The 13,326-nt window shown below is 42.7% G+C and overlaps 1 protein-coding gene across 1 annotated transcript in view; it reads right to left on the bottom strand.

The window, feature by feature from the left end:
• The window catches only part of LOC124789082 (serine/threonine-protein phosphatase rdgC), a 1,335,318-nt gene that overhangs the window by 322,682 nt on the left and 999,310 nt on the right, over positions 1-13,326 (bottom strand). The window contains exon 9 of the mRNA XM_047256373.1: positions 8,261-8,410. Within this exon, the coding sequence (XP_047112329.1) occupies positions 8,261-8,410 (150 nt within the window). The remainder of the gene's footprint in view (positions 1-8,260; positions 8,411-13,326) is intronic.

Raw genomic sequence — 13,326 nt, 5'->3', positions numbered from 1 at the left:
TTTCATCTCTGCATAGCTACTACAATATACATGCTTTGAATCTGTTGTAAGCTTTTGGTCTCTGTTTACAATTTTCACTCTCCTAACACTTCCCTCCATTATCAAGTTGGAGATTATTTAATGCCTCAGAATATATGGTATCCACCTATCCCTTCTTTTAGTCAAATTTTTCAGTAATTTTTTCTCCAATTCTATTCAGCTCCTCCCCTTTAGTTATCCTATACTCGTCTAATAGTCAGTATTCAGCTGTACCAAGAAATTTCTGAGCTTCTACTCTCTTCTTGTCTGATACATTTATCGTCCCTCTTCCATATCTCTACAAGACTACAGGCTAACACTCTCACGACACACAAATATTTTCTGTTAACAAGATTATTTTCATGGTATTGTCAGTTTGTATTTTATATCCTCTCTAATTCAGCTACCAACACTTTTTTGCTATCAAACAGTAAAACTCATGTACTACCCATAATGTTTCCGTTCCTAATCGAATTGTCTCAGCATCGCCGTAATTAATTTGACAGTAATTTGCTATCCTTACTGTAGTTTTGTCGATGTTTATTTTCCAAGACATTATCCATGCCGTTCAACTGTTCTTGTCAAACCTGAAAGTTTTTATATTTCTTCTGCTGAACGTTAATAACCGTTCGAGTTTTTTCCTGGTTCCCATTACTGCACAGATTGAATGATACTAGGCCATAGGCTACATCTCTGACCCTTACTTCTTCAATTATTTCAAATCTTTCAATTCTTACAACTGCAGTCTTGTTTCTGTTCGAGTTACTGATAAACTATCGATGACTGTGTTTTTCCCACATATCTTCATACCTTTAGAGAATCTATTCCTGTCATCACTGTCTAACACTTTCGCTAAATCTACAAAATTCGCCGGCTCCTGTGACCGAGAGGTTCTAGGTGTTTCAGTCCGGAACCGCGCTGCTGCTATGGTCGCGGGTTCGAATCCTGCCTCGGGCATGGATGTGTGTGATGTGCTTAGGTTAGTTAGGTTTAAGTAGTTCTAAATCTAGGGGATTGATGACCTCAGATGCTGTCCCATAGTGCTAAGAACCATTTCTACAAAAATCTATAAACATAACTTGGCCTTTTATCTACGTGATACCTAAAGTAAGTTGTATGCCCAATATATCGGAGAAATTTGTGAGCGTTGTCGATATGTCGACGGTATAATATCGATGTTTCAATGTCGACATAACATTTACTAAATCAGGACATTTCCGATACTCAGCTACAACGTTGCTTATGCTCGCTATGGTTTGTCAGTGAGCACAGTGCCAACAAAGAGAAAGTACAGAGGTGAGCAGAACTTGAGGACGATAGTAATGTTCTCATCACGTGCCACCGCCAAGTAACATGGCTCTATGGAACTAGGACCATATGTAGTAAGAACTGCTACGGTAAACAACAACATCGGAATTTTGTGTCCATGTTGATGCAAAACACCTTGTTACTTGTTTACTTTTTTATATCCCAAACTAGTTTCAGTGGCAAACATCACCATCATCAGTGGGTCTTTAAATCTAAAACATGCAGAAAATAGCATAGTTATAAAAACACAGTAACACATTATTACATTTCTACTGTTAATTTTTTGAAATGAAGTTTTCTATGAATGCTTTCATGTTACCGTATGTCTTTTATGTTATGGCATGGTTTAAAGAATTATTGTCGCTGTTTGCGGCACATTTTTGTGCTTTTTTTCTGTTGCCGTTTTTTCTCAGCGTACATCATGCCATCTGAAACTGTGTGAGCGTGAGTAAGCAAATACTAAAAGGTGAACTTAGTATGTCAACGTTGTTCACTTGGGGTTGCGGTAGTGTTATGGAATACAGTTTTGGTATGTACTGGTCTGTTAATCATTCGTGTACTGGCGTTTGTCGGACGGCATGTAGCTGATTATATACACAGGAAAAGAAAACTTTCGCACTTTGTTTACGATCAAGAACATTACACCATCTTGCTGCTCGCGTTTGTCGTGCATTGCATGTTGGGAGAAGTCTATGAAAACTGTAGCGGGAATTACAAGACTTCTGTTCCTTATTTATGTCTGTGTGTGTGTTAGGGAAGTGGTTCTTGTGTGTGTGTGTGTGTGTGTGTGTGTGTGTGTGTGTGTGTGTGTGTGTGTCTGTGTTCTTGGTCAATTCTCTCAGAGCGGTAAAAAGTGTGATCTTACAAAGTGTTATGTTTTTTTTATTACTTTTTTCCGTTCCAGCATAGACCTTTGTATGTAGTAATTTTCTTCTGTTGTTATTTGTCGGTACAGACTGTTACTGTGTTTCAGAATGTGTCTATCGTTTTCGATATTAGTGAGGTTATGGTTTTTGTTCATTAGATGTTCTGCGAAAGTTGAATGTGTGCTGTCACTCTTTAGAGCTCTCATGTGCCCTGTGAACCTCGTTCGGAAATTTCTGCTTGTTTGAACTATGTATTGGGCCTGACAGGAGTTGCATGTGATTTGATATATTCCAGCGTTGCTGAATTTATCTAAGAGGGTTTTTTTTTTTTCTGTCCTTAGCCATTCCTGAACTGTGTTGTTTCTTCTGAGTGTTACTGGTATCCCTTGCTTTGTCAAGATGTTTCCAATTCTATATGATATTTTTTTATTGTATATCAATGTGTACCATCTGTCTCTCTTTCCTGATGTGATGGGGCTTGCTGTGTTGTGTGTGTGTGTACTTCCTCTGGGTTTTCAGATCCTTTTGTTGTGCTCATGAGCGGCTGGTTGCTATTTTTATGTTTCATTTTTACCTTGTTGTCAAGTTTATTTATGATGTCTGTTTGTAGTCGTTTTCCACAGCAATATGTTTGATAACATTGAGTTTCTGTGTGCAGTTTTTGGGCTTAAGAGGTGTTCTGTTTATCCTGTGGAGCATGAGTGTGAAACTGTCATATTTATGCAATGTCGGGTGGTTGGATAACAGTGTTTGTGGATGTGGGTTTTCTGTAGATGGATAATTTATGTTGTTTGTTGTTTCTTGTGATTGTAAGATCGAAGAAATTTAGTTTGTTGTTTTTTTCCATTGTGAAGTGGATTTGTGTTTGAACTGTGTAGATGATACTGTGCAGCTTTTATCCGTTTTTGTGCTTCATCTACAAGACAGATTATGTCAGCCAGATATCTGTACCAGTAGATTTTTTGTACCGTTCTTGTTGTACAATGTTACTGAATGTTGTTTTCTCTATAAACAAGGTATGAAAGTTCTGTTTTTGTGTGTATAGAATCAGCTAGATGCCGTCAAACGAACGTGAGTACACGAATAACTAAGTAACAGCCCAGTACACAACAAAACTTTGTTCCACAACACTATCGAAACCCCAAGTGTGTGACACTGACATACTAAGTTCACCTTTTAATATTTGTTTACTCACAGCAACTCACACAGTTGCGGGTGACATGACGTGCGCTGAGAATAAACGGCAATAGAAAAAAAAGCACAGAAAATATGTCGCAAACAGCGACAATAATTATTAGAAGCATGCCATAATATAAAATAAATAAGGTAGTATGAAAACATTCATAGAAAACTATATTTCAAAAAATGTAATAATGTGCTACTGTGTTTGTATAACTATGCTATTTTCTGCGTGTTTTAGATTTAAAGAACCGCGCCGGCCGTTGTGGCCGAGCGGTTCTAGGCACTTCAGTCCGGAACCACGCTGCTGCTACGGTCGCAGGTTCGAATCCTGCCTCGGGCATGGATGTGTGTGATGTCCTTAGGTTGGTTAGGATTAAGTAGTTCTACGTCTAGGGGACTGATGACGTGAGATGTTAAGTCCCATAGTCCTCAGAACCAATTTTTTTAAAGAACCCACTGATTATGGTGATATATGTCGCCGAAACTAGTTTGGGAAATAAATAAGTAAACAAATAACAAGGTGTTTTGCATCAACGCGGACTGACAATTCCGATATTGTTGTTCTTCTATGCAAACACGGACCATATGGAAGAGTTCCAAGATACAGTTATTCTAACTGCTACAGTATGGGACAGAAGGTAATTGAAAGAAATAACCAATGGGACAGACAGAAATTAAAGTTTAATTTAAAGACAATAATTAGTGTTGTCCTCTGGAAGTTATAAAACTGGGCTTGGTTCTTAATAGGATGTGTCATCAATGAATGCTTTGAAAGTTCTCCCACGCTGCCCACAAGGTTGCTAAGCGGTTTCTGTTTAGGATCTTCCATTTCTCCACCAGTGTGGTTGAGAAATGCTGGATGGTCGCTGGTGCACGCGGACGTGTTGAAATACGCCTCCACAACGCATCCCACACATGCTCGTTGGGATTTACGTTGGAGGGGAACGAGCAGGCCAGTCCATTCGTCGAGTCTCCTCTCGTTCCAGCTGCTCCTCCATCTGCGCTGCCCCATGCTGTCGCGCATCCAGAACATGAAAACAACGCCGAATTCACCCCGAAGAAGATGCACGTGTGGAAGGAATGGTGGTACTGTAACGTTGACCACTGAGTGCACTGTGCTTCATGATTTGGAGGACAATATTTCTGAGTTCATTACCGAGCCACATATGGCTACAGATGTAATGCACCGAGGAACAATGTCGAAGATGATCGTTTAAGTGGTGCAGATGTTATGGAGTTGGTGGGGGGGGGGGAGGGAGGGGTTACAGTGTTGCATGGATGTACTGACTTCCAAATCTTTGAACGCGATATCTCTCCGATCAGCGTTATTGTGAAATGGTTCTCTTCCACATGTGCATCGTTTCGTGTTGAAATCACTTAGGTGTATGCATGGCTGGGGTACAGATGGCAAGGCTGGGGTGGGACACTTGACGTGCGGTGGTTTGTGGACTGAGACAACAGTTAAGCCACTCACCTTCAGAATTAACACTTCTGTGTCATGTTCACACTAGATCGGTCTCTCATGTATAAAAACACTTGGAAAAAACAAGCCAAAAACTAAAGACCCAAAACAACAACGTAAAGAAACTAGCTGGTACAACATGGGGTGCGGACTCATCGACTCCATGTACTACAGTACTTACGCTAGTGTACCCAGTTGCCGAATACTGTGCTCCAGTGTGGCAACATAGTGCCCACAAGAGGATGCTGGACGTACACCTGAACGAGTGACTGTGGATTACTACGGGAACATTAAAATCCACCCCAATCCCCTGGCTGCCCACCATCGGTACCATCCCACCACCTGAATTACGACGCCAAGAAGCAATCAATCGAGAATGTAGGAAACTGTACCACCCAGACTACCCACAAGAGCTCCCAATCCATACAGCCTTAAACAACCGCCGGCCGGAGTGGCCGTGCGGTTCTAGGCGCTACCGTCTGGAACCGAGCGACCGCTACGGTCGCAGGTTCAAATCCTGCCTCGGGTATGGATGTGTGCGATGTCCTTAGGTTAGTTAGGTTTAATTAGTTCTAAGTTCTAGGCGACTGATGACCACAGAAGTTAAGTCGTATAGTGCTCAGAGCCATTTGAACCATTTAAACAACCCACCCCCAGATCTCTTAAAAGCTCGCAATTTACTGTGGCATAAAGGAAGGAAGGATGAGAAGTTCGACAATAAAGAAGAGTGGCGTAAGGGGAGGAATGCTGCAACAATAGCACATCAAGTTGTCCAAGACCCAACTGCCAGCCTACCAGTATTTCAGCTGCAGAGAAGTGAGTGGACAAGGCTGAACAGAATAACAACTGGCCACGCCAGGTGCAACGTTATGATGCACAAGCGGCGACTCCGTGAGCATCCAGCCTGTGATTGTGGGGCCCCAGGAACAAACTGTTCAACATATTGTTAGAGACTGTCCTCAGAGGAAGTACCCTGGATCATATAGAGCCAATATTAATGCTACTCTCTCTGCTGTTAGTTGGCTTCAGTCATTAGATATTGAACTATGATTACTTGTATCTGTCTTTTCTTAACCTGCAGTTTCACTACTTGCCATTAAAATTGCTACACCACGAAGATGACGGGCTACAGACGCGAAATTTAACCGACAGGAAGAAGATGTTGTGATATGCAAATGATTAGCTTTACAGAGCATTCACACAAGATTGGCGCCGGTTGGCGACAACTACAACGTGCTGACATGAGGAAAGTTTCCAACCGATTTCTCATACACAAACAGCAGTTGACCGGCGTTGCTGGTGAAACGCTGTTGTGATGCCTCGTGTAAGGAGAAGATATGCATACCATCACGTTTCCGACTTTCATAAAGGTCGGATTGTAGTCTATCGCGATTGCGGTTTATCGTATCGCGACATTACAGCTAGCGTTGACTGTTAGCAGAATACGGAACCGGTGGGTTCACGAGGGTAATACGGAACACCGTGCTGGCTACCAACAGCCTCGGATCACTAGCAGTCGAGATGACAGGCATCTTATCCGCATGGCTGTAACGGATCGTGCAGCAACGTCTCGATCCCTGAGTCAACAGATGGGGAGGTTTACAAGACAACAACCATCTGCACGAACAGTTCGAAGACGTTTGCAGCAGCATCGACCATCAGCTCGGAGACCATGGCTGCGGTTACCCTTGACGCTGCATCACAGCCAGGAGCGCCTGCGATGGTGTACTCAAAGACGAGCCTGGGAGCACGAATGGCAAAACGTCATTTTTTCGGATAAATCCAGGTTCTGCATGCAGCATCATGATGGTCGCATCCGTGTTTGGCGACATCACGGTGAACGCACATTGGAAACGTCTATTCGTCATCGCCATACTGGCGTATCATCCGGCATGATGGTATGGGGTGCCACTGGTTACACGTCTCGGTCACCTCTTGTTCGCATTGCCGGCACTTTGAACAGTGGACGTTACATTTCAGATGTGGCTCTACCCTTCATTCGGTCCCTGCGAAACCCTACATTTCAGTAGAATAATGCACGACCGCATGTTGCAGGTCCTGTACGGGCTTTTCTGGATACAAAAAATGTTCGACTGCTACCCTGGCCAACACATTCTCCAGATCTCTCACCAACTGAAAATGTCTGGTCAATGGTGATTGAGCAACTGGCTTGTCACAATACGCCAATCAGTACCCTTGATGAACTGTGATATCGTGTTAAAGCTGCATGGGCAGCTGTACCTGTACACGCCATCCACGTTCTGTTTGACTCAATGCCCAGGCGTATTACGGCCAGAGGTGGTTGTTCTGGGTACTGATTTCTCAGGATCTTCCGGCCGGGTGTCCGTGCGTTTCTAGGCGCTTCAGTCTGGAACCGCGTGACCGCTACGGTCGCAGGTTCGAATCCTGCCTCGGGCATGGGTGTGTGTGATGTCCTTAGGTTAGTTAGGTTTAAGTAGTTCTAAGTTCTAGGGGACTGATGACCACAGCTGTTAAGTCCCGTAGTGCTCAGAGCCATTTGAATCTCAGGATCTATGCACCCAAATTGCGTGAAAATGTAATCTTATGCCAGTAGTGTATATCAGTTAAAGTAGTCAGTAATATTAAGTTAGTAATTTTCACAATTTAAAAATGTTTATAAAATTTATGCCACAAAGTAAAAGCTAAACTGTATGTAAATACGTAATTAGATATGCATGTAAAATTAAACTTTATGTACCTGTCAATATTTGCTGTTGTTGCCATATGATAAATAAATAAATAAATCGTTTCATGTGGGCAGCGCAAGTAGAGGAGCTCTTGAAACGAAAGAATATTCGACGAATAAACTGGCCTACGCGTTTCCTCGACGTAAATTCCATAGAGCACGGATGGGATGCATCAATGACCATCCAGCAACTGTCATTCACGCTGTGGAGGAATGGAATATCCTACAACAAGGACTTCTTACCAACCGTGTGGTTAGCGTGGGAGTACGTTGCAGAGTATACATTCCTGTCAGTGGTGTTCACACACACATGTCCCGTCTCTTATAATTTGTAGGGTACCAATATAAATCCCTCAGACTTTAGAGGAATAATTGTCTTCTGACAAATGTGTTATTTCTGTTCGTCTGATTGCGAATTTCATTCAGTTACCTTCTGTACTACTCTGCAGCATTTCTTTCCACGTCGTTCATCGATCAATGCTGCTACTTAGCAGTGACACATCATGAGGAAGTTTCTTCTCCATAAGTTTTGCCTAGTGGCACACGAGTAGCACTAGTGGTAGTAGTAGCACTAGTGGAAGAAGAGGAAGAGGCAAAAGAAGAAGAAATTAGGCTGATTGCTAGAGTTGGTACCGCAGATGATCAGGTCAGACTTGGATCTGCCGAAATAAGGAGCCAGGCCGGGCGCACGCAGTGGTGGGGGTACGGCTGGCTCACCTTGTGCCTGTCCAGAGAGCGCAGCCACTCCAGGTCGGTGATGTCGGAGATACCGCCGTGCACCACCAGCACTTTGTTGTTGACGACTGTGCCCAGTGGCAGAGACCGGTACACCACCTCGATCAGCTTGAGAAGCCGGTCTGCGTTTTGCTGCAACACGCCAAGAAACGTACAGTTAATTGGTGTCGTTCATATGCGTCAGTACTTAATGCTATGTGTCTGACCAGGATTCGAAATCTATCACTCGAAGGGCCTAATACGGCTGCAGTCGGCGAGTACCTCACTTGGCAGCAAAAGGAACGAGAACAGTGAAAAAGTGTTATAACAGACATTTGCACGATTGCCATCTCCGTTGATCACTGCATTTGTTAGGATAATAACTTCAGCGCTTACGGTCCGTGATAATTAAGGAACCTATGAACATTTTATTTTGAGATAACTGATCCAGTTTGAAGCTGTGTGGCATGAATCTAGTGAAGGCAAAACAGAGTTATTAATTAGGAATATCAATAACTTTAAGTTACCGAATAGTGTAATAAACTACATACTTAGGAAGTGACAGGCACTCCTATTTAACGACGACGGTTCAATCCCGCGTCTGGCCATTCTGATTTAGGTTTTCCGTGATTTCACTAAATCGCTCCAGGCAAATGCCGGGATGGTTCCTTTCAAAGGGCACGGCCGATTTCCTTCCCTGTCCTTCCCTAATCCGATGAGACCGATGACCTCGCTGTTTGGTCTCTTCCCCCAAACAATCCAATCCAAATCCTATGTAACGAGCTAATCATCACCGTACTCCGTTCATCTGGTGCAAACAAATACAAACGCCATGATTGGTCAGCAGCCGTAGCCCTCTTACACTGCTGTTCCGCTCTTGGGAGTATGTCCAGCTTATGTTATCAGATATCTCATTACTATATCACTGTAAAAGTACCTCTAACACAGTTTGATGTACTAACAGCGAACAACGTTTTTTTAATCATACTTTAGCTATGTAATTTTTATTTCAAAAATCGTGTAGTTTCAAGGTTTCTCTAAACGCTACTTGTGATCTGATTGTCTCACTGTGCATACGTTCCGTGAAAATGGAGGACATTGTTTCCTGCTTCGTAGTGAAACACGTGCGTGGAACACCGTTAATGGCGAGAAACAAGTTGTTGTTAATGTTTCTCCCGTGATTACAGAGAAACAAGACCTCTGACGCTTTTCGAGATACACTATACACTAAATATAAGGAACCGTATTGTAACTGTATGCTTCCCGTAAAAGGTAGCGTCGCAGTATTATCATCGTGTATGCGGGCAGTTGGCTGCTCGAAACTCATTGTGGTCTAAAATTCTTTTCTTCGGGTTGAATACCTAAATCATTTAAATATGAAACCCATCCATTAGATATTAATTAACTCACACTCATGTAAAATGGTGCAAGATGTTAGAAATTCTCAGACAAATGAGGGTAAGCTATAGGGAGGGACGGTTAATATGCAATATGTACAACATCCAAGAGGGAATAGTGAGAGTGGACGACCAAGAACGAAGTGCTCGGATTAAAAAGTGTCTAAGACAGAGATGTAGTCTTTTGCCGCTACTGTTCAATCTGCATATCGCAGAAGCAATGATGGAAACAAAAGAAAGGTTGAGGTGTGGAATTAAAATCCAAGGTGAAAGGATATCAGTGATAAGATTCGCTGATGACATTGCCATCTTGAGTGAAAGTGAAGAAGAATTACATGATCTGCTGAGCGGAATGAACAGTCTAATGAGTACAGAGTATGGATTGAGAGTGCATCGAAGAAAGAAGAAGTTAATGAGAAGTAGTAGAAATGAGAACAGCGAGAAAATTAACATTAGTATTGATGCTAACGAAGTAGATTAAGTTAAGGAATTTTGCTACCTAGGCAGAAAAATTACCAGTGACGGAGTAAGGAGGACATCAGAAGCAGACTGGCAATGGCAACAAGGGCATTTATGGCTAAAGGAAGTCTACTAGTGTCAAACATAGGCCTTGATTCGAGGTTCTGAGAATGTACGTCTGGAGTACAGCATTGTATGCTGGTGAAACATGGACTGTGGGGAAAGCGGAACAGAAGACAACCGAAGCATTTGAGATGAGGTGCTACAGACGAATGTTGAAAATCAGGTGGACTGATAAGGTAAGGAATGAGAAGGTTCTGCGCAGAATCTGAGAGGAAAGGAATAAAGAAAAGGGAAAGAATGATAGGACATCTGTTAAGACATCAGGGAATGACTTCCATGGTACTAGAGGGAGCTGTTAGGGGAAAAACTGTAGAGGAAAACAGATTGGAATACATCCGGAAAATCATTGTGGATGAAGATTGTAAGTACTACTCTGAGATGAAGCGGTTGGCACAGGAGAGGAATTCATGACGGGCCGCATCAAACCAGTCAGTAGACTGATGACCCCAGGGGAGGAAAAACACTCATACTTCATTATCATTTTTTTAAGAAAACTGCGCATCTTCTACGTTCTAATTATATATCGAACGCAAATTTCTGGTTTTCATTGCAAATGTTCATTCTTAATTAGCCACATTTTATAAAATATTCTAGAAGTTAAGAAAACATTAAACAATTAAATCTTTGGAGAAAACTGAAAAATCAAATACTCTTTATTTGAATCCGCCCCTTATTTTGTATGACAGGTGTGGTCCCACAGGAGCCAGAGTAATAAGCGTCACAGAAACATAGAAAATAACAATTTTCGCAGCGTCGTGCACACTGTAGAAATTCTCCATTTTTACATTTGTCACCGTGACACTGCAATGTGAACCAAACAGAATTGGTCAGGAGCCAGGTTAAGGGAATTGTCGCGAGAAATAACTAAATGTTTGAGCTGCCAAATGGACTGGAAGTATTATAATGCACGAAGCTTTGTGACACATCACTGCCGAATGATGGCGAAATACAGGTCATAAAAGAGGAGGAGGGAATGTGTGTTTTTTGGTCGCTTGGGATTCTGTTGCTGATCACCTCGGGATCAACGTAGTAGGACTGAAATATACCATATTCCTCGGAGTCCGATATAGAAGGAATTCAGAGTTTACCAACGACTCACGGCAGTGGCTTCAGTGTTTAACTGCATAGGAAATCACCAGTGCGCTTTTACACTACACATGGCACATGTAAAAAAAATTACCCTTGTTAAAGTCAGGAATTTTCGTCTTTTTTTTAAATTGCAATACTATGTTAGCGAAGATGGAGAACATGTACCGTTTTCCGTCCAGTCACCTAAGAAGCATATCGCCTGAGTTTTGCCATATATTAAGTCCATCTGTTTAGAAAGTGACATTCAAGGCTATATAGTTTCCGTGCTCGTCTCTTTTTACGTCTTTACTGCAACTGTTCACGTCACTGCAGGCCAGTTACATCGGATGGCTGGCCAGTGCTGTACGACTTAAACGCGCCGGAAAAGCAGTTGCCCCGTATCGTCATTATCGTACTTGACTGTACTCGAGACAGCTTGGCTTCAGCTCGACATGAAACGAAACCGTTTGAGGTTCCACCAAACGCGAAAGAACTCATAGTGTGGTATATACATGAGGTTTATTCTGATGATGAACGGAGTAAAGATGTCACGAGGGGCAGTTCGGCCAGTGGAAAAGACGGTGGATATTATGGTGTTACCAGAGAGGCAGTAACAGCTGAATGGATCGCTCAGGACAGTTCAGTGACTTCGAACGTGGATTAATCACTGGATGCCATTTGAGTAACAAATCCATTAGGGGCATTTCAACACTTTAAAGCTGCCCAAATTGACCATTGGTGATGTGAAACGCGAAGCTACGAGAACAGCTGAACTAACATCAGGAAGAGCTCACGAAGTGACGGACACGGGCTTTCGAGCGTAGTTCTGAGTGAAACAAAGAGGGATGGAATCACTTGAGTTGGAATGACCTATCAGCAGACCGGCTAGCACAGTGACAGCGTGTAGGGAGTTAAAAAGCATGGTCGAACTGCTTCTCATACGTCACACATTTCTGCTGTCAATGCTAATCGGCACTTCAGGTGGTGTAAAAGCGACGCCACTGGTCAGTGGATAACCAGAAACGAGTGATATGGAGCGACATATTACGGCACACCCTGTGGCAACCTAATGGAAGGTTTGGAAAATGTTATCTACCATCATGTGTAGCGTCAACAGTCAACTGCGGATGAGGTAGTGCCGTCGTGTGGCGATGTTTTTATTAAGTTTTAGTTCCCTTATTGCGCTAAAGAGAATAATGAATGCGGAAGGTTTTAAACACATTTTACAGCCTTGTTTAGCGAGTGCGGTAGAGGAACAGCTGGGAGAGAATCATTGTTTGTATCAGTATGGCAATGCACGCTGCCTCAAAACAAAATCTGTCTCTGGATAATAACATTGCTCAAATGGATTGGCCTGTCCAGTCTCCAGACCTGGACCCAATGGGACACTTTTGGAAATGAGTCATAAAGTCGGCTTCGCTTCTGACCCAAGCGTCCATCTTCTCTGGTTGCGGCTCTTGTGGACGAATGGGATGCCCTTCCTTCACAGACATGTCATCGAAAGTATCCCTAGCTGAGTTCGTGCCACCATAAAGGAGGAGAAGGAGGCTGGACATACGACGTATTAATGTCCACTAATAGGCGTCTGTCGAATTTTGATCAGATAGTATTGATATCAACAACAGTAACATGCACAGACGTCTGAGACTTGTTAATAGAAGAGACGGTGTGCACATACGTCTGAGACTTGTTAATAGAAGAGACGGTGTGAGTTGGAATGTAGAACGTCCATCACGGGGATAGTGTGAGTAGATGTAACAGTGCTGATGAAGATGTGATAAGTGTCATAGTGTCACTTGTAAGTGATGATGACCAGTCTTCCGACTGGTTTACTGAGGCCCGGTACTACTTTAGTTCCTGTGTCAGCGTTTCATTTTAAGATAAAATTTTCCACCAATCGTCTTCAACTCTATGTTCAATGTACTCCAATATGAGTCTTCCCCTACAGTTTGACCTTTTATACTCCGTCTAGCACTACAGAACTTATTCGCTGATGTCTTAACAATTGTCTTACAATGCTGT

The sequence above is a fragment of the Schistocerca piceifrons genome, chromosome 3, assembly GCF_021461385.2.
Source record: "Schistocerca piceifrons isolate TAMUIC-IGC-003096 chromosome 3, iqSchPice1.1, whole genome shotgun sequence".
In the NCBI taxonomy this organism is placed as follows: Eukaryota; Metazoa; Arthropoda; class Insecta; order Orthoptera; family Acrididae; genus Schistocerca; species Schistocerca piceifrons.
Note: the sequence above shows the minus strand (reverse complement) of the source record. Positions and strands in the feature narration are given on the sequence as shown.